Below are 21,997 nucleotides of genomic sequence, written 5' to 3'. Positions count from 1 at the left end.
GGCATCTGACATACCAGCTTCAAAACCAGCAAAATATTTAGAAAAAGTTGATTTAACACCTTTAAAAGGCATTTAAACCAAGGAACTAACTTACTTTTAGGCATTACCCCTCAATGTAACACTAACACTTGTAGATATACTTGAGAAAAATGCATGTAGTTCAGTCAGGATTGTGGGTTGAATTTGGTACCTAAGATTAGATAGGCTGAATCCCTCTGTATTGTGAGATTAGTTTTTCAGACCTCTCTTTACAGTGAGTGAAGAAAAAAAGCATATTGGAGATTATTCAGCACAAATCAGATATCTGCACGGAGAGGGATAAGGGCTCCTACCAATCCTCTGTTCCAAAGCAGCACCCTGCTGTTTGGTACATCCAGCTGACAGACCAGTGACCTCTGTTAAGGTGAGGAATTCATTGTCTTTCCTCAAGAAGTAAAAATCATCTCCAAGACAAAGCATTTACTACCTATGCCTATTTCAGCTCAGGAAAGAACCAAGTGTAGCCTGGAAAACACTTGGCCCTGGGAGGGAAGCAGTCCTGTTGGACAGCACAGGCTGGGTACCAGCCAGCTGGAAAGCCACTTCAGAGGCAAAAACAGAACAAAACTGGGGGTCTTGGTGGACAGCAAGTGGAAAGACTCAATAGTATGCCTTCACAGTAAAGAAGGCCAACCCCACATGGGGCTGGGTTTGCAGATCCAGTGATTGTTCCCCTGTAATCAGCGCTTGTGAAAGTGGCCTACCTGTGTCCTGGGGAGCCACAAGCCACATCAGACAGGCACAGACATACCGGAGCCCAGTCCAGTATACCCAGATGTTTAAGGGGCTGGAGCACATGATGCTGGGGGAGCTGGGGTTATCCAGCCTGATAAAGGGAAGGCTCAGGGTGTGGGGCAATGTCCCATTGCAGCCCACATCCACCTAAGGGGAGGGAGCAGAACAGATAGGGCCAGGCCCCTCTCAAAGGTGCACATTGACAGTGCAAGACGCAACAGGCAAGTTTCAACATGGCAAGTCCTGATTACATGTTAGGAGAACTGTTTTTATCACAGAATCGTAGAACAGCTTGGGTTGGAAGAGACCTTAAAGATCACCTAGTTTCCAACCCCCTGCCACAGGCAGGGACACCACTCACTAGACCAGGTTGCCCAGGGCCCCATCCAGCCTGGCCTTGAACACCTCAAGATACCAGGTATTATCATGACAGTGGTTAAATATTGGGTCCAGTGAACCTGTGAATTTTGCTCTTTGAGACATTCAGAGCTCAACAAGTCCCTGAACAACCAAACCCATTAGGATTAGGTCCAACAGGGGTTGGACCAGACAACCTCCAGAGGCCTCTTTAAACCTGTATCATCCTGTCTGTGTGAAAGCATCGTAACTGCAGGCTGCTTGTTGCCTGCATGTCTCACCCAGGAAACAGAGCCCTAGCTGGGGTACTGGACTGGCATCTTACTGATTTTTTTAAAGGACTGAGATGTATGTCTTCCTCTGCCTCAAGTTCCTACATAATAACAATAAAAAGGACTAACTCAAGGATGAAGGATGTAAAAACAGATTCCAGTATCTGTGGAGATGATTAAAACAAGATAAAATCTTTTATCTTGATTTTTATTTCACCCCTTCAAAATCTAAATATGCAATACATGTGTATTATTAATATGTAATGCATAATATATCTAAGAAAAATCTACACACAGATCTTTGCTCTTTATAGCCCTGGTGAAGCAGTTAAAGAATTTTTGGACTTCTTTCTCATGTGAGCAGAATGAATTACTTGCAGTCCATTGCGGATGTACAAACTTGTGAAGGCTGTAAGGCCAGTTTGTGGAAATGTCCCTGTGAACCTCTGGTTAAATAATGTACTCACATGATAGATGAAGATACATTGAATGATATAGCATTGCCTCATTTGTACTACAGTTTACCACATATGCTCAGAGACAAACCAAAAGCCAAAAAATATGGGAGTGTTCTCACTCTCTCATTTTCACCTAGTAAATACCAACCAGCCAGTTTTGCCAGGTAGTATGTAAGAGCTACTTTTCCATATATCCACAATAGGACTAGTGTCCTTGAGTGTCTATCTCTGCTCAAAGGACTGTGTTCACCTTTTACATTATTTAATCAGTGGAGAAAAGTGATCAGGTGGCCCCAATGATATAATCACAGCCAGGTGGCCCTGAAACTTTCACTTTTTAAGCCTTCTCCAAGCTGTTCATGGGGAGATCCTCACCAGTGTCTGTTTGTCCCAGCCATCCTCATCTGCAAGGTGGAAGAATGGCACACTGTCACTTCACACACTACCACACATTTTAAATGAAAGCAGTCGTCAACTGCTGTGTGTAGCACAGGGAACGTGATCTGAGCATGCTGACAGGACCAGATCCCTTGGGGGACTAGGCAGAAAAAACACTTTGGTACCTAATTCATGTTTCAAGACAGCATGTGCTGAGCTGCTCAGTCCACCCAGGTGGCAGCAGCTCTGATCGCTCTGAGAAGCAGAACTTCAATGACAAGTACAGATGCCTGTGTTCTCAGTAAGACCTTTTACAAGTGTAGGCTTCTGATCCCATCAGCAAATGGAGGCAACCTTGCACCCTGCCTGCAAACTGGGAAAGCTAAAATGCATGGAAGTCTGAGGACACTTGCACTGTGATAATGACCCCATCAAGTAATATAGCAGAAATTCCAAAATATTTGACACAGGAAGCACAGAGCAAAACAGTATTTTTGGATTTTGACTATTTATAGAGCTGGAAACTAGAAAGATCTCTCTATTAAAGGAAATGAATAGTTGTTGAATAGTTGAAAGGAAATAATTGAGAAGTTCATCAAAGTAGGGCTGTATCTGAAAGCTGCATGAATACCTTCTACTCCTTCAGTTACAATAACATTGCCACCTGATCACAGCTTGTGAGCTTCAAGTTGAAGGAGAACATTCCAGTCTGTGAGATAAGGGTCACAGCTTGTTATCTCATTTAGTCTATGTTATTACACAATTAAAGCAAGTCATATGGGAGGGGGTTGAAAAGGCTGGGTGTCGGACTTCAACCCCTCCAGTTAACATTACTTTGTTCTGAAAGAACAGCTTGCATTTGGAGTTTACCAAATCAGAGGTTTCTGGACTGCATGTGAGCTGCAGTATTTTTCCCTAAGGGGCTATAGTGCAAAAGTCAAAGGAATGATCGTTTTTCTGTATTCGTTTTGTGGACAAGAGCCACAGAACACAGTGAAATGATGCACTAACTTGAAGACGTGCATCACTTCTGCTCATTAGAAAAAAGCTGACTGGGAGATTTCCAAGTTATTATACCATACCAGATTGAATTTGAGCTTCCACAACATTTTGCTCTGGAAACTTTTCTCCTTCAGCACACTGCCTGCAAGTACTGATCTGGAGAAGCACTAAACTCATTTCAGTAGTATACACAGTTTAAGCATGGATACTTCTCTCACTGCCTTTCCCAAATGCTTGTTATGTTTTCTGTTTGCAGTTCAAACTAAGCAAGGAAAGTCACCACTTACCTGGAGAAATGGATACATTGGACCAATTCACCATTATTCCCCTTATAGTTGACTGAACTTCTACAGTGGCCTTTTTTTTTTTTTCATCTAGAAGGCAAAGTCTTTTAGCTTGGATGGAGAAGCAGAACACTGGCAGTTGTTTTCCATCATGTATGTCGTATAGAGAACTTTATGATAAAGACTAGGCATTTGTCTGATCCAATCTTACTGGGAAATCCATCTCTCTCAACATAAACAGCACTTTTGCTCTTTCATAAACCTGCCGGTACAACAAATACTGTGCTGAAGAACAACTCTTACTGTTTCTTCTCAGGCACGCGCAATCTCTCCTAGACAACACAGCCCCTGTCAATGTTGCTAGATAAGCTTTTCTCAGACTGTGTCACTTTCTACACTTAGTGCCTTAAAGTGGCAGCCTCCTGGGAGCTGGAGTGACCAGAGGGTCCTTCACCTGAGCCTGGAAGAGTGCTTGGCACTCCTCTTGTCTTGCATAAACCAGATCACACTCCTTGCATCCAAGGCTCCCAAGGCAGCGACTGGCTGATGGGTTTATGCACAGCTACTTTAACAAAGTAGCTAGTTATAAAATACATGTGTGAAAGGCAAACATGCACTTTGGGGGTCTAAATAAAACGACAAGTGAGATTTTTGTTTCCCAAACATGTATTCATTTAACAGAGCCCTTCTCTTTTCAGCAAGGTTAGTCAGCTATGGACACGCTGGACATGCTCAAGGCCAATCAAGGGAACAAGTCATGGAGCTAGATAGCACCCACAGCTTGAAGCATCCATCATCATCTGAAAGCAGGTCTCTCTCTAGCAATTCAATGAACACTATGTATGCTTGTGCTATAAGCTTAATTTTTCTCCCTTTTTGGTAGCCAGCTTACTTGTTCATTCATATAGCAAAAACATAAGATTCAACCCACGCTTTCCCACAGGATCCATTCCCCTGCAGGGGCCACCCAGCCGCCCTGGTCAGAGCACACCCCACCTCCCCAGAGCCCCAGCATAGCCAGGTAGCATCCCTGCACCCTGCCATGCTCCTGCATGTACAGCCCTTCAACTCAGTGTCAGACGGGATGCTCAGAGAAGTGCCATCTGGGTAAAAAAAAAATAAATATCAGGAGGTTGCAGCAAGCTGCACTTGCGCTTGAATTAAGCAGATCAGGCAAGGTCACTTCTGGTGAAATGTTCACTGGGACAAATTCTAATTCACCCAGATATTTTGTTCCCATACAGGCAGCTGGAAGTCTTTACAACACTCTCAAATGACAATGTTTGGCAACTTATCAAACAAACTAAATGCCTTTTGCCTGTCGAGAGCACGAGCACATCATTTTACTTCAGCATTACTCTGCTCTCCCCCAGTGCAATGTGTCAGTTTTGCCAAACTGCTTTATCCTAAAGAAGATTGCCAGGGTTCAGCTTTCCCACTCTTTTTTGATGACAAATTGATGTTGAAGTTAAATTTCCAGAATACAAAAATGACCAAGATAATGTATTTTGTCATACAAGTTATGCAAGGAATAATACAACTGAAGCAGTCTCAACTTTATTGGAGTGACTCGTTACATTTGGAAGCCAACTATTTTTATTCCCAGAAATACTGTTTCTTGCCTTTGTGCAGATGCTTATAACCTCCTCTTGTTGAGGTGCCGTGCTCTTTTTCCTACTGTTCCACACTGGAAAACAGGACACGCAAGCCAACATAACAATTTTCTGACACTATGAAGCCAATAAATTCAGAAACATTTGCTGCTTCTTCTACAGCAGATTGTTAATTTCGAATAAAGCCCCATACTTTGGCAGTGCACGCCCCAGAGGAGCAAGGTGGAAGGAAGGGAAGAGGAAGGTGTGCATGTGTGTGGGGACATCTGCTCCCCTGTGCAAAGCTGAAGGTGTACACAGTGGGACATAGCTGGGAGCAAAACTCCTCATGGTCAGTGTGACACGCAGATGCCAGAGTGAAGATTTGGGCTCACACACCAGGGAACCAAACCAAAAGGCCAGCCCAGCAGGAGGTAGAAAGAAACTTTCCTTCAGGCCCCTGGGGTGGTGCAGATTTCTTCAGAAACCACAAAAAAATAGAAAACTAGAAAAGATAAGGGGGAAGGACCCTACAGTACAGGTTATCAGGTGTGGAAGGTATATATTATTAAACAGCTTTCATCTCACCTGCCAGATCTCTCTCACATTGAAAAGTACTTTTCCTTCTAACATGTATTTTTATGTTTTAATAAAATCAGCTTTGTGAGCTGAAAGCCTCTAATACATCACTTAAGCTCAAATCACAGAAAAGAGTGGTGTGGTTCCCCCTTAAAGCTCAGGCCCTGCCGCAGCACTTTGCGAGCACACAGGCTGGCACCCAGCTCCCATGAGCAGGCTTGCCAGCACCCTCCAGGACCAGCCTGTATGCCTGGGGCTGCGAGACAGGGAAAGGAAATACACCATTCTGTTTTACCTCAGACATAGCTCTCAGCAAGCCTCTTCCTGCAGTTTCAAGTTGTAGAAGTCAAATGTAAACAGGTCATCACAAAAAAAAAAAAAAACACCAACAAAAAACAGGTAAATACCACAGTGCGCAGCAGGACATATATATGAAATAACAGCCCCTATACCACTGTCTTAGAAAGCTTAAATGGTTGCATTTAGGCTGCAGCATAACCTATACATTTTCTCTCTTACTGTGCATCACTAGATTCGATAAAACCTCAAACAAGTTCTTCACTCAGAGGAAGGCAATACTTTGAATTTTTCACACTAATGCACAGTGAACAAAGCAGTGCCAACTCCTCTGTGCCACATTGTTTTAATGGACAGAAACTGTACCAGTAGCTACGCGATCCTTTCAAAGGAAGACAAAAGATATCACTGCCATCGGTCAGACAAACGTTTCTTGTTGGTCCACAGCTGCATAATAAGTTCCCTGTCATTTGACAGGCCCATCGTAGTGTTTCTCTATCTGCTTTTCTAACATGATCATGTGTTGCCTGTAGTCCCTGCACCCCAGTGAAGGATTACTGCTGCAGCAGACAATACATCCTGAAGTCATATATATAATGCTAATCACATCCTTTACCTGATGTGGCCTTCAAGCATCTCACACACTTGGCACAAGTTATTTCAGGTCAAGTGACATCTGACTGGGAGACTGACAGTTACATTTTTTCTCAGTTTATTTTATCTGCAGCCATAAACAAAATCTCTTTAGATCTCAGTCATTTAAAGAGAGCTTTCATTATCACTGCATCTGCTGCAACTCCCCTTTCAGCTCTCACAAGGCACAGAGGAGCTGAACTTCAGGCTTCTGCCTCATGATGGAAAGTGTTGCTCATTTCCATGATTGTCATAGAACCACAATGGCTGGGGTTGGAAAGGACCTCAAAGATCACCTAGTTCCAACTCCTCTGCCATAGGCAGGGACGCCACTCACTAGATCAGATTGCCCAGGGCCTCATCTAACCTGGCCTTGAACGCCTCCAGGGATGGACCATCCACAGCTTCTCTGGGCAGCCTGTGTCAGTGCCTCACAACACAGTGAAAAATTTCCTCCTAACCTCTAATCTAAATCTCCCCTCTTTTAGCTTAAAACCATTCCCCCCTTGTCCTGTTATTATCTGACTGAGCAAAGAGTTGCTCCTCATCTTTTTTTTTTTTTTTTTAATAAGTCCCCTTCAAGTACTGAAAGACCGCAGTGAGGTCACCCCAGAGCCTTGTCTTCTCCAGGCTGAACACCCCCAGCTCTCTCAGCCTTTCTTCATAGGAGAGGTGCTCCAGCCCTCTGATCATCTCTGTGGCCCTCCTCCAGACCCACTCTAACAGCCCCACATCCTTCTTGTGCTGGGGGCCCCAGACCTGGATGCAGCACTCCAAGAGGGGCCTCACAAGGGCAGAGCAGAGGGGCACAATCACCTCCCTTGACCTGCTGGCCACCCCTCTGTTGGTGCAGCCCGGGACGCAGTTGGCCTTCTGGGCTGCAAGCATGCACTGCTGGCTCATCTTGAGCTTTTCATCCACCAGAACCCCCAAGTCCTTCTCTGCAGGGCTTCTCGCAATGAGGTCTTCTCCCAGTCTGTGCTCATGTCTCAGATTGTTGTGGCCTAGATGCAGCACCTTACACTTGGACTTGTTGAACCTCATTAGGCTCACATGGGCCCACTTCTCAAGCATGTCCATTGTCAGATGGATTAAAGTTGCAAAAAGTCAAGTCTGCAAGAGACAGCATCTTGTTTGAACTCAGCAGCTTGGTTTGACTTGAAATAAACTAGGGCAGTAGAGGCCAGATGACATTTTCCTCTGACAACAATACCCTGAAAAAAATACCATTAAAGGTCAGCCTCTTCTCACAGATAACTAGTTATAGGACTGGAGGGAATGGCCTCAAGTTGCACCAGGGGAGGTTTAGGTTGGAAGTTAGGAGACATTTCTTCTCAGAAAGAGCAGTCAGGCATTGGAACAGGTTGCCTAGGGAGTTGGTGCAGTCACTGTCCCTGGGGGTGTTCAAGGAAAGGTTAGATGTGATGCTTTAGGGACATGGTTTAGTGGGTGACATTGGTGGTTGAGTGATGGTTGAACCAGATGATCTTGGAGGTCTTTTCTAACCTTAATGATTCTATGAAATCCAGTCATGTTAAAGAAACTGCAGTGATCCTCAGACCTGTAAAACCCCTCTGATTTCAGGATCCCAGAACCTAAACAAACCACAGCTGATCAGGAGAATCCATAGAGGTCTGCCGATTCATAAAGTAACAAGGCACCCAGCTAAGTACAGCCAGCTCACGTCTTCTCAACAGTACACTGAAAACCAACTTTGGCTGACCCAAGAATGTCAGTAAAATGCATTTCTGTCCTCAACCAGGAGTTCAAAAGTTCAGTTTCTTGGTGGTAGCAGAGGAGATGGTGGGAAACAAGGAGAGCCATTGAAGACCGTTCAGGGCCAGCAAAGTTTTAAGGCTGGACAAATTCTCAGAAGCTGCCATCAAGACGTGGCCTCTCTCCATCCACTCTGCCTCCCCACCCTCCTGAGAGCCTCCCTCCTCTCCCTGGGCCCTCTCAGGCCACCCTGGCCAACCCCTTCCCATGACTGCCCCTTCAGCTCTGCACCCACCACAGCTGACACCCATGAGCCACCCCGCCTCTCCTCTAGCTCAGCTCTGAAGGTGCTTGTGTTGCCATACATGGACCAGGAAGGGCAAACCCACAGCAGAACTTAGTTTTAGCATCCACCCAAATATGCTAAAGCTTAATGCTTGAATCTTCTGATAGCAAAACTATTTAAACGTGAGAGGACTAACAAAATACCAGTCTGGAGTAATCCAGCTGTCAGGGCCATTCTTGATATACCACCTCGAAAAAGTAAGTTACTTAGAGATTTTCATTGGACATCTTCCTTCTTAATTACTCATCTCACCAACAAGAAGTCATCTTTGTAGACTTTCTGCATTTAGTACCAATGTGGCTCCAAAAATCAAGATCAGGAGAGGAAGGTGGCACCTTAGGTTTGTATTTTGGCTACTCAAAACCAGGCTATTAAAAATTACCTAAATTTATCAAAAATAGTAAATAATCTACCATGGAAAAATCACTCCCCTTCACTCATTCATGTTGAATAGCAGGGTAGTGTCACAAATGCTCTGGATAAGTACTTTATTCCATGAACTTTGCTTTTCAAGTCAAAAAATGACAAGTCACTTTAATCCCTACTTATAGGAGTGGCAAGATTTAGAGATGTGTTAAGGAATGTATCAATATCCTGAAGTAATTCTATACTGTGCACTTGAAAAAGCTCAAATTTTCTCCCTGTTTTGGAAAACCCTTCCAAAAGTATCCAAGAGCAGAGGCATCTATGACTTTCTGTCAACATTGAAAGTACTTTCCTCTTCCTTCGTCCCATTTACTGTATTAGTAAAATAAAAAATAACAGCAAATATTTCTGAACAGTTTGGTATACAGCAGTTTACAAGACACTTAAAATAAATGCGATGCACTTAAAAATACCTATGAGGAATCTAACCACAGCATGGTAAGATACCGGAAGAATGGCAGTGGATAGAGCCAAGGGGACTCCCTTGCAGGACACTGCTCTACTGTCAAATGAGCCTCCTCCCACCACAACCCAGTACAGTCAGAATTTCTTGCATATCAGTGAAAACACATTGCAAAAAGCAGAAATAGCCACACCGCTAAAGCATCCTACAAGTTCAATATTGACAGTAAAAGCTCCAAACCAAAACCACAGCATTATCAAGGTGGAAAATGTGTCTCCTCCAACTCAGGACACATTTATTTTCTCATGTCTGCTAAGCACACAAAGTCAAAATGCTCTGACAGCCTTTCCGACTTGCATCAGACCACTTTGCCAAAGGGCTGTCAGTCAGTTCCTTGCCAATTGCATTAATTCACAGCTTTCCTTGCAGGGAAAAAAAAAAACTCATCAGCACCACCAGTTCTACGGAAACCATGACTTTGGTTATTTTTGTAGAGCTTGGCAGTAAAACTAGAATAATTTGCAGAAGAACTAGTAGACCATTGACCTGCAAACATCTCACATGTTTTGGGAGCAGTGATTAAAAGAGCGACTTCACTCCTTCTGAATTGAAGGTTAACAAAAGAAAATCTAGTTATCTACAGGTAAAGTGACTGAAAGGAAAAATTAATTTTTCAGATTCTTGTCTCTTGTTGCTTTTAAAGTTTTTGGAGAATTCCAGACTTCGATTTTCCCAGAGGCCTGAGAGGAGCTCCAAAATATTGTTTTCAATGTTCATTCCCCTTTTGCCAGTTCCTGGCAACTGTGCTTTATCGGCACACCAGCAAGAAGCCCAGAGCTAGGTAAGCAGTGCTATGGGATTAATATTTTTATGCTGACCAGCATTCTTGATGCATCCCAACTGCACACCCTACATTGCTGTGATCATTTCTTAGTACAATGCATTTGACTTCAGTTGATGATTGTAAAGGTTTTCACCCAGACATCTTGTAAACTGATACAGACCTGTCTAGAAAAGTATTGTACCACCATGAACACTTATGTGCTCATAGCAAACAGGCCTTCATAGCACCTAATCTCATTTAGGGGCATTCACAGCAACTCAAGAGACCTCTGCTGAACAGAATAGTTTACAAGCATTTATGTGCAGGTGCATAAAAGGAAACTGTGATACACTGTAAACCAGAAATTATGACAAGATTCCTGGGTGTATCAAAGAGTTATGACTAAGCCACAACAATTATGCAATTAAGCATAGCATATCTTTTATTTGTATGCTTGAGAAACTAATATTGGGGTGGATAACAAACAGCAGCACAGTAACAAAAACCACAATAACCTCAGCATTGTAGACAGGTGGTACAAATTAGTCCCCAAAGCCATCAGCCATCAAGATCTGATCACCCTATAGCAAATAGTAATCTCCTCAAATTCTAATAAGTTTTGGCATGTTTTTTAATTTTTTTTTCCCTACTTGACTTAGCATTACAGGAATAAAAAGCTATATAGAAAAATACTCCAACTATACATGGCAAAGAAAATACAGACCTTTGAAATTACAGTAGTACTCAAGTCTCTGCCACAAAAAGTATTATGCATAAAAGAGAACTAAGGTAGCAAAGCAGACTCCACAACTTACCTTACTTCGCTGTTTTGAAGATGTGCTTAGATGATCATTTGCATTATGGGAATCTTTATGAGGCCTTGACATAGTAGCAAATTTACTTTATTTTTTAAAATAAAACCCTGCTAAATAAAACTGACAGTTGTCAGAGACTGGTAGAAAAGAGCTCCCCTAGAAAACTTCCTTTTATAAACCTCACCATGGGTGTAGCTAAATGACTAGCTCCACCCTTCATCCCACCCAGAAACTCAGCCTGTAATAAAGGTTTCTGAAGCAAGATGATCACGTTGTCAACTTCTCATGTGCTCTGTTTACTAGCAAGGAAAAAAAAAGTAGATACGTAGTTGATAGCTTTACAAGCTAATGGGAAAATGTAGATAAATACAATTAACCTTGTCCCTAATATTTGCATTTCCTGCAACTTAGTCTAGAAATGTTAAGTGGGTGATCTTGCTTGGTTGCTTTCTTTTTAAAAGCACTGCTGTAACAACCTGAGGGAAGCCCAACAGCTTTTGCTGTTTATTTGTATTAGAGATGCATCCTATTGAAAACCAAACACATCTATTAACTTGCAGCAATTGTTACTTACATCACCACAACCTATCAAGAGCCTTCACCACTTACATCATGATGATGATGCAAGATCAAAGCCCTTTGCACACCTCTTCAAAATGCACACAAGCCCTGCCTGTGAAGGGACCACCACCAACAGGAACTAGATTCTGCTCCTTTGTCCTCTAACTACTTTACTTCTTAGAAAGTCAACTTTCTTTTTTTTCCTCAAGGCCTAATTCAAGAGAACAGGGAGATAGACTAGGACATTGCCACTAAGGCAATATTGCCTGAGTGGTGATATACTGATTTAGTGTGTAATATAAACAGACCTAGATGTATATACTGTCATTTCTTACTCAAGTTTTTGTACTATCCCAACTGGTATTTTTTGGTTTTAAAAACAGAAGTATAAGGAATTGCAAATGCATAGTGGCTACGGTTTTCTTCCCTGAATAGTTGAGGTTATCCTGGCACTCCTGCAGCAGCCTGGGTGTGAAATCAGAGTTCTTGAGCTGTTTGGCAGGGGCCCAGCTATGCTTCTATCATCTGGGTTTGCTTTCAAGGGAGTGATTAGGAGATTATGTTCTCGTTAACAAGATCGGTGCAAGTAATGCCTATTATGCCCAACATTTCCTGTATTTAAGTTGAAGCGATTGTTCCATCTTGATATGGAGAGGATGACGTACTTTCTTGAGATTTTGTGGTTTGGGCCCAATCTTAACTTTAATAAGTATTACAAAAAGAACATTTATCCCTTCTCACAAAACCAGTCCATTTCTGTCTGAAAATGTTAATTGGTCTTTAAAATACATGCATCCATATGGAGCTATTACTATATCATTAAAATACAAACTTTATATTGCCTGTGTTCGTCTTCCCCTCCTCCCGAAGTGTCAGATGGAGGAAAAACATATCTTCATTGCAACAAGAATTTTTGCTTAATAAACTACAGCATTCACTTTTAAAGTATATTTTACTTTAAAATCCATATTTAAAGGACACATGTCTCTTTCTGTGGCTGCAAGTCTGTAATCTCATGTCATGCCATGCGTGAATGTAAAAATTCTGCAGTGATCTCCAGGGACAATAAAACCATTTCACCTTTTAGGGAAAGTCTGATAATTCTGGGGAAAAGAAAACATCTTTGAGAGTTCACAAATTAAACATTGCACCTAAGAGTAAAGAAAACATTTCTATTTAAATACAAAGTTGAGAGAAATATAGAAGAGCTCATTTTCTTTCCTACCCTGATGTCTGTGGTTGAGTTCTCACTTATCAAGGCATTGGGGGGAATCCAGAGGTGTGTGTGAAGGGAGGAGGAACATCACAGGCGATGGGCAAAACCAGAAAATGGGATACAGGTACTGGTATGTTGTGCTCAGTGCAGCTAACTCTGTACCTAGGATAGGACTTGAAAGCACCTTCTGTTAGGAATACATGAACAGCGAAGATAACAGTGAGGCTTTAACTTTTACAGGCTCTGTTGTTTTGGCTGGTAGTAACTGCACTTAAAGCCTGAAATGGTGAAACTGGGTATATTGTCTGACCTGCAGCAGCTAGCAACTAAAACCATGAGAGAAAGTGCTCAGTGCCTGGGATTCACTTATAAAAAACCCTGCACATGAGGTGGGGGAGGTGGATATCTATATATGTGTATATACCTATGCATATCTATGGTTCTCTGAGTAGCACCAATGCCTCTTACAACTCTTGTTGCACACCTGCACTGCCTGCTAGAACCACTTTATTCTTGTCCTAATGGCAAACACAGCATCACGCAGCTGTACGAGCAATCACACTTTTTGCCATTACTACTACAGGAAATTGCTAAAGCTTAAGAGACCAGATCATGTTTAGCAGCTGAAACTGGAAGAGGTGAGTACAAAGCAAACAAGCAAGTGGCTAGCAGGTCAGTCCTTACTGAGAGGTCACCTCAGTAATACCCACCTCCATTGATGCCATCTTGCTTTTGCCAGCTATTATCCTGCAAAGGCAAGACTTAAAAGTGCATTTTAAGAAGGGCTGCAAGAGCTTCTCAAAATCTGCTCACGCTTAGCAAGGCCTCAATGTTCAAAGTACAATATTTGTATGGCTGCTGACACTTCAGGTCCAGGGGAGGACTTTGAATGTGAGTCCTGTTTTGTTCCACAGTCCCTTCCTTCCTCACAGCCTCCTGGAGCAAAAGCTCTTGGATCGATAAAGCAGCACGTTCAGCTCCTGAACACAGTAACTACTTCTCGCTCCTCTTGGGAAAACACAATACTTTGTGCTCCGCTGCATGGCTGGGGTAAGGGTAAGCTGAAAATCTGTGGGGTACCCCTTCCTAGTGTCTGTCCCTTCTTACTAAATCCATGATCAGAGCAGGTTACGAGAGTTATGCGTCAAATGCTGTGCAACTGTAAAGCCTCTGCCTGTTAGAAGAGAGGTTTAAAGAATCATTTTTAAAGAGTCATGGAAAGTGACAAGAGGGGAACCCACATCGGCAACGTACAAACTAGGGATCAAAAGAGGAGGCTGTCCACTCCGCCAGCAAAGCCAGAAATAAAGGAGAAAAGTAAGCTGGCAAAATTACTGACAGTAGGAAGTGGTGAAATCAGAGTGCTGCTAAGAGGAAGAGAAACGGACAAAGAATGTGAAAAATTTCTCAAGAGGTATTGTGTGAGGAAGGAGCACTCCAGAGCAGCAGCTAAAGAAGCAGCAGTGAATGGGTGCAGAGCTCCTTCCAGGCAGACACACACACACACACAAACAAAAAAGAACCCAGAAGTGGCTGAAAGCCCAGAGCTTTTGTTTTCTTAACATTTTTTTTTTTTGTCATCTGGAATTATTTAAGCTGCACTTCAAAAGTTTTCCAAGAGACAGCAAACCTAGAGCTGCTGTTCAAAACTTCAGCAGATGCAGTTTGCGTCTGACATTCCCCAGACTGTTTTCAGCTGCACCTTGCAAGCTTTGCTTCCAAAATACATCTTCCTAGCAAGTTTCCTGTGGCTTGCTAATGAGGTGCAAAGATCTTCATGACCAGTTGTCAATATGTACTCTTCTGTATCTCTAAACTTGCTGCTTTGTTTGTAAACGTTTCTCATGGTTGTAATTGACACCGATGCACATGAGGAAGTTAATGGAGTTGAAAGAAGTGGAAGGGAACCGACTATAAAAAAATATTGCAATTAATAATGGCTGAGAGCTTGATCCACTAGACGATGTAAAGTTTGTGATAATAAATGAGCAGCTTTAAGGCTTACTCTGTATATGCTGCACACTTCATTTATGTGTTTTTAAATATCCAGTCATTTGGGAATAACGGGTATTGCTCAGCTTCACAGCAGAGCTGCAGATAACCTGCTGAAGAGGAACACAGCTGCACGAGTGGGACATCCTGCCCATGCCAGGGAAACCCCGCTGCACGTGACGCTGTATGGAGCATCACAAGCCAAGGCAAATATTTGTTGGTGGTGCAGTCTACTAGTTGGAGTTGAAGCAGCAATCCCGATAAGATAGGAGCTCTCCACTGCCTCTATGGTTAGCTTAATTACAAACATAAGTCATCTGTTCTCCTTTTGTGTGTGTGTACTTCTATTAATTCTAATAATGTCCTCCTACCACCTACCAATAAGCTATTTCCAATTTTAGAAAGTAAAGCAATCAACACTGGCACGTATTTGAAAAAGTATTTATCTGGCCATCAAAATCCACAAGACCCAAGCAATATTTGTATTTGCAGACACTCCTGCAAGACAATGTCTTCTGATCTACAGATATGAAGATCTCAGGAATCTGATGGAAATTGAGAGAGGAATTCATCGAGTGCTTCCGCTTTGCCTCTTAGGCTGGGCCTTTTCCTCTGACTTGCAAACATTCTTGGATTTGAAAGTGTGAGCTCTGCAAGGGATGCTGCGTTCCCAGTAGCGATGAGTCATGAGATCCAAGGTTAGTTTCAAGTGCCACACTGCAATAAAGCTTCGAGAACAAGTTTATTCATAGCATTTCTATTTAGTCTGAATACGGTACAGCCAGACAAAGCATACTGTTTTCTTTTGATAAAACTTGACATGCTTTGCTCGCAGTGTGATTCAAACTCTCTAAAGAGATTGTTACATGTCTATATTAAGCCCAGTATTAATTTGGACATAAAATGGTTACCAGATCAAAGCATATTTTCATAAAATTCCTCAGGAAGGAGTAGCCTGAGAAGATTTTTGGCTATTTCACATTACAAGTTGCATAACCAAACTCTGCAGTGAAATCAGAGACATATTCTTCCCTGCTGACTTTAACAAGTCTATCAAACCTACAAACAGATTTACTAGTTAGAACAACTCAGTGTCTGAAACTTGTATCTGATAAACCTTCATCTTACATCCTCCCTCCCTTCTCATCTGTCAAATCTAGGCAGGATTTGTATTTTTGGGCAACTTGTTATTTTTATGTGGTTTTAGTTTGGCATTAGTAATTAGATCAGCCTGAAAGCTTGTCACTTATGTGTATGGTAGATTACTCAGTGTTAAGACCCTACTAATTTTATCCCTTAGGAATATTTACTCAAATGTACTTGAATTCTTTTACATATTGAATATATGAAATGCCTGAAGAAATACTATTGATTTCTTCCTCAAGGTGGAAAAGTCCCATGGTCAGCCATTCCCAGAAGAGGCAGTGTTAAAGATTAGGCTCCTGTAAGGCATTAGAACTGGTTCTAGCCTTCAAATGGGACAAAACTGAAACCTCATTCAAGGCTCAATGGAATAAAGCTGGATGAATGGAAACATCTTCAGCAACGGGCTCAGGAGATTCTGGGGCCAAAGAAATGTTCGACCAGGATCAAAGCTCTCCCCACAGACTTCGCCATGCTTTCATCTTCCTTACCACCCCTTCTCCTCCAGACTTTCTTTACCAGGCTGCTGTGGAGCATCAACCCCTCTTCAGGGCAGCAACTGTTGATCGGATTCGAGCACACTTGCCCCACCTGAAGCCCTGTTCTCGCTATAGGGACTCTTAGACAGCAGGGTAGGTTTCCTTCAGCCTTTTAAAAATCCTGTTTGGACACGGCCAAAATAAAAAATAGCACATGGCAGCCCGGCTGCTAGGCTGCTGACGCTGGGCAGTGCTCCCAGAGCTGCCCTTAATCCTTCCTGCCTGTCCTGTGGCTGCGCGATGGGCATACGGTTCAGCCCACCGATGACATATGCAACACGAAACAGCTCCAGCTGCATCTTTAGCTAATAAGACGATAAATACTTGTCCTAACAGCTTTCCTAGGGCATTCTTGTTGTTTTCTGGATCCTTGCCCTGTGGTTCAAGTTCTGCCTTTTACTTTCCTCATTCTTTAACCCTGCTGTCAGTCCCCTTTTCTCCACACCTGACCTTCCCACGTGCAGACTAATCACTGCTTTTTCTTTACTGTCCATGAAGTGTCTCTTCAATCCTTTTGTAAAAAATACTCTGTTTGAGGCTTTTCCCCACCTACCCTTCCAAGACAGACAATACGCGCGTAGTTTCCCTCGTTCCCCTTAGGGTGCACATTGCTCTGCCAGGGCTCAGTCTTCAAGCTGCCTCTCCCAGAGAGGCTGGCAGCAGGGAGGGTGCGGAGGCACCCCTTGGCAGTAAGGATGCAAAAGTTGTCACAGATTGCCCAAATCACCTCACCTTTTCAGCAGCGAGAAATCTAGCCCCATCAAAGCTGCAAGGAATTCACACAAGCACTCACAGCTATCCTGAACTTAGTGCTCAAATAAGCCAAAACACCGAGTTTTGTATACACACATGCTATAAATATATACAAATAAATGGTATATGGAGAGGTGCTGAAAGATTCAGGATCTCATTTAAGCCTCACCCAACAACAACACATGTGCCATCACGCAGTGGTTGGACTTTGGGCCACCAGTGACTCAGAGCAATGCTATCGACATGTTCACCACCGGTGCTTTCTGCACCATCTGCATTTTTCCTCCCCATGCCTCATACAAACACTGGCCCAGCCCAGCTCTTTGAGACAGCAGCTTACAGTTTTTAACATGATATTGTATCACTCTCCAGAGCTGCCTGAGGGAAAAATTCCACTCACCTAATTGTGTTAGTCTGAAGTTTCTCCCTCTTCTGGGATTAAGCTAGTTTTTTTAAAACACTGGATTGTATTAAGGTTTCAATGTTGCAAGAGAAGGGCCAGGATAATGGCTATTTTAACCAAAATAGGTGCTTGAGCAAAAATTGTAGCAATTTTGAAGGCTCCCATTTTTTTCCCCTCCAAGTTTAACTGCAGATGAATTCTTGTGATTACCCATTCAGGTGTCCGTGTATGTGTGTGCAGCACTGTTTGTGGTTTACATAATTACTCCTTCAAGTATTTCATCAGCATTTGGAGGAATGGTCAAAAAATAACACAGAAAAATATCTGGACAAGGCTTCACGTTAGCAAGAAGAGACAATATGAACTGGTTGAGAACACTTGGACCTGTAAGAGCTGAAAGAAACCCGATTTGAGAGTTTTATTGTCAAAGGGAGGACTTATATTTATAATATCAGGCAACTGAAGTTAATCAGGACAAGGCAACACACACTAAATCAAAGGGCTGAAATATCTATTCCAGTCACCCACCACCAGTCAGGATTGTCAGTGTGGTTATTTCCAACACACTTCAGAGAGCAAGCAATAAAGGCGCCGTGTCCTTCTGAGTCACCTGCTTCTGCTACACTTGTGGACAGGTTTCGAGGAGCAAAAGCTATCACACAGGAATCCCTGTTCCTTCTTGGGGGAATAGACACTACAGGAAGACGTAACCTTGAGAAACAGGTACATACATGGTAAGTGGCCTATTGCCAGAAGTTTTAAATAAGCAGAAGACACCCCAAATTACCAAACCATACGCAGCACAAGAAGTTCTTTCAGTCTGTTAGGGCTGCTGGCCAGCTCATGCCAACCTACTGTGTCACACCCCACAAAGTGAGGTCATAGAAAAGTATCCAGATTTTTCCCCTCTTTGAAATATATCCAGAAGGTGTAGGTATCACAAAAAGACACCAAGCCCATTAACTGCCCTGTCTGCTGCAGTCCCTGGCTCCCTCCTGCTCTCCTACCAAACCGATCCTTTTCTCCTTATACAACTGAAGCAGCTCATGGATTCTGCATGCTGAATTTGAGGCAGACTGACAGAAACAACGCTTACCTTACAAAAAGTCAAATTTATAAACCGTTGGTCATTTCTTAATCCCTTGCTTCTATTTCAATAGCTTACGTAGCATCTCAGTCACCTTCCTCTACTAGGGGCAGCATGAAGCTTCACTATCCCAGCAGCAGTACCGTAAATATTGTATGTTTTAGGAAGACACAGAGCTTCCTGCAGCTCAAACACTGTATGCACGATAGATACAGCAGTAGGTGAGTTAAGGGGTCATAACCTCGCCTTTCCCTGCTTTTGGGATGATTTCACCACAAGGGTTTTACTAATAAGCAGCCACTGAATCCCAGCAGTGGTTGCGCACATCCCTGGTGCGAGACAAAGGCATTTTGTGCTCTTTGTGTCTTCCCACCCATTGGGTGGAGGCTGGCCCCACACATCCAGCTGTGTGCCTGAAGATGGAAGCAGGGGTAAAAGCAGGGGTCCCTGTATCTCAGCGAAAGGGAGATGGAGCGAGCACGCATACAGCAAGGATTCAGAGAGCATTCAGTCCGTGACCTGGACATCCTCATACGATAGTGAGTACAGCTGCTCACACAGCTGTTGAATAACAAACATCTCAAGATGCCCTTGAGATGGTTCTTCTAAACATCGAGCACTTTACTGAAGAAAACAGAATCAAACCAGAAGATTTACCCCGCAACAGTGTTCCTGCAGAAGTTTTTAAACAGTTCATTTTACTTTAAAAGATAGTATCTTTTAAAAGAGCAAATGCATCTTATAAAATAACCTTTAAACTGTATTTCAAACAAAGCGTCACACTGTTCTGCTGTTCCACTTCTGAAATGCCATCTCCGTCTCACTGTTTGTCTTCTCTTAAAACACAGCGAAATTGCTGCAATACTTCATTTTAAAAAAGTTTTCACCTTCTTTACCGCTTTAGATTTCTCTCTGTTTTAAGTCCTGGGCTTATACCATTAGTGTCATTTCATTTGCTGCACACCTCGGGGGCAGAGATAAAAAGCAAATACCCCTTGGGGAGGCGAGTAAAGTACGACACGGACTACAACTCACTCACTACGGAAAGCACGGGAGGGCTGTCAGCAGAAGCAGCTGTTCGAAAGGGGGAAAAAAATAAAATACAATAAACGTTTGTTCGCATAACCTCACGTGCACCGGCACCGCATGGGCAGCTCGCGGCTTCAGGTGGTGCTGCCGCAGGACGCTCGGCCGCTCAGCGCTGATTCATCGGGCTGCAAGGTGCACCCTCTGCGGGGGTCCTTCTCCGGCACCGGGAGCTGCTCCGGCCCCTCGCTGCGTGCCCGGCGGGACCCTCGGCACGCACCCAGCACCTCCTGCAGAGCCTCAGCTCCGGACAAGGAAGACACCCGGACAAAGCCGCCCCCTCCCCGCCCGGCACGGCTCCCACCGCGTCTCTCCCGGTGCCAGCGTGGCCCGGCTCCCCCGGGGGGGACAGGGCGAGGGGCGACCCCAGCCCAGGAGGGGCCGCGCTCAGCCTCACCTGCTCCGCTCCGCTCCTCGCCACCGCCGCTTTTCCCTCGTCCCTGCAGCCCGGCTTTGTCCGCCCGCCCCGCCCGGGATTCGCCACGTGAACCGTGCGGGCACCGCTCCCAGCGGCTCGGCACGGCTCGGCACGGCTCCGCTCCGAGCCCCCAGCCGCCCGCCCCCCTGTCCCCCCGAAGCCCCCCTCTCGCCCCGGCAGCCCGGGGGGAGCCGTGCCCCCCCCGTGGTCCTGCCCTGCCCGCGTGGAGCTCCGGGTTTGGGGGTTTTTGAGCTCGGTGTCACGCAGCCCTGAGCGCTGGGGGGAGGCGAGCTCTGTGTAGGGCGATTTCCCTATTTTTTTGGGGACGGTTTTCCTCCAAACGTCGGCTCGGAGGAAAAGAAGCGGCGCGGATCGTTGCCTCCCTCTTAACGCAACCCGATCTTTCAGATGTTAACTCAGGACAGGTTTAGATGAAGGGGGAAAAAAAAAAAAAAGGGAGAAAAACAAGCTCCAAAGCTCTGAAATAAATAGCCTGAATTTGCTGTAGCCTCTTGTTCTACGCAGGGGAAGGCTCGTGTCCATCGGAGGAGACGGTGCCATTCCTTCCTGAGCAGCTCCGCGTGGGTGAGCAGGACTGAGACCCAGATTCCTCCCTCTCCTGCTGTGTACCATCCCATGGTCCCAAGGATGCACAAATCCCATACAGACCTGGCACAGCAGCCCTGCTGCCCCTTTGAATTGAGGGAAAGGAGATGGGGGAAACCCAGTGGGTCTCCAACCCTTCCCATGGCTTGGGTCAAAGCCAAGGTGCAGATGTGCACCGCCACCACCAAGTGGGTCAGGGCCACCTGCTCCAAAGGGTGCAGACCTGGGCTCAAAGCTGGTCTCACAGCAGTCAAATCTCTCCTGGGAGAAGGGCAGTGACAGGGCCACGCCGCCGGCACCACCCCGCACCGCTGATGAAATGACACTAAAACATCCAGCTGTCAAAACAGGCCGGGAGGCCAAGTGTGCCCGTGAGCCCTGCTGCTTTTCACAGTTCAGACACCTCACAGATGTCTGAAATGTCCCAAATATGAGCACTCGCAGGTAGTGCAGAGCGGCCAACGTTTCAAAACCTGCCATTCAAAGTCAAAAGAATTTCCCGGCTTTTTTGGTAGTGTCTGAAAACTGCCATATTTCTTCCTAGTCCTGTCACTTTGTGTCATAATGATATGAAATCTATTTTTGTGTCCATGGAACAATTAGAGGATTTTACTGCATCTGCAGACTATGCTTAGCAGAGTTTTAAGATCAAAAGATATGCTATTTTTGTATGGTCGTCTCTGGAACTTTGCACAGCAGCGTCTGACCTGCTGGTGAATGATTTTGTCATCAGCCTGTGCCTGAGCAGCGCAGGAATTCGGTTATCTTCTCTGTGCAGGAAGGGAGGCTGCAGGGCAAAGAGAGAAAGTTAAGCTTCAAAATGTCCCTTCATTTTTGAGCATGCCCAGTCTCAATGCCCGCAAGGAGACCTGCCATCCCAGGAGACCCGTCATCTGCAGGTTTAGCGACAGGTCACTACTTGGCCACCCCTCTCTCCTGCTCATGGTCTCTTGTCCTGGCACTGGGCATCACTGAACAGAGCCTGGCTCTGTCCTCTTTGCACTTCCCTTCCAGTGTTTATAGACACTGATAAACTCC

The 21,997-nt window shown here is 44.4% G+C and overlaps 1 protein-coding gene across 2 annotated transcripts in view; it reads right to left on the bottom strand.

Annotated features, from left to right (window-relative positions):
* Positions 1-20,421, bottom strand: part of MAPRE2 (microtubule associated protein RP/EB family member 2) — a 98,025-nt gene extending 77,604 nt beyond the window's left edge. Inside the window, exon 1 of one of the 2 annotated variants that reach the window (XM_035553190.2) lies at positions 20,333-20,421. Coding sequence is in view for 1 of the 2 variants with exons in the window: in XM_050708937.1 (XP_050564894.1) it covers positions 11,156-11,227 (72 nt within the window). In the remaining variant the exon portion in view is untranslated. Of the gene's footprint in view, positions 1-11,155; positions 11,373-20,332 lie in introns of those variants that run through there. The other variant, XM_050708937.1, reaches the window with a different exon arrangement.
* Between the last annotated feature and the right edge of the window lie 1,576 nt (positions 20,422-21,997).

The sequence above is a fragment of the Cygnus atratus genome, chromosome 2 (genome assembly GCF_013377495.2).
Source record: "Cygnus atratus isolate AKBS03 ecotype Queensland, Australia chromosome 2, CAtr_DNAZoo_HiC_assembly, whole genome shotgun sequence".
In the NCBI taxonomy this organism is placed as follows: Eukaryota; Metazoa; Chordata; class Aves; order Anseriformes; family Anatidae; genus Cygnus; species Cygnus atratus.
Note: the sequence above shows the minus strand (reverse complement) of the source record. Positions and strands in the feature narration are given on the sequence as shown.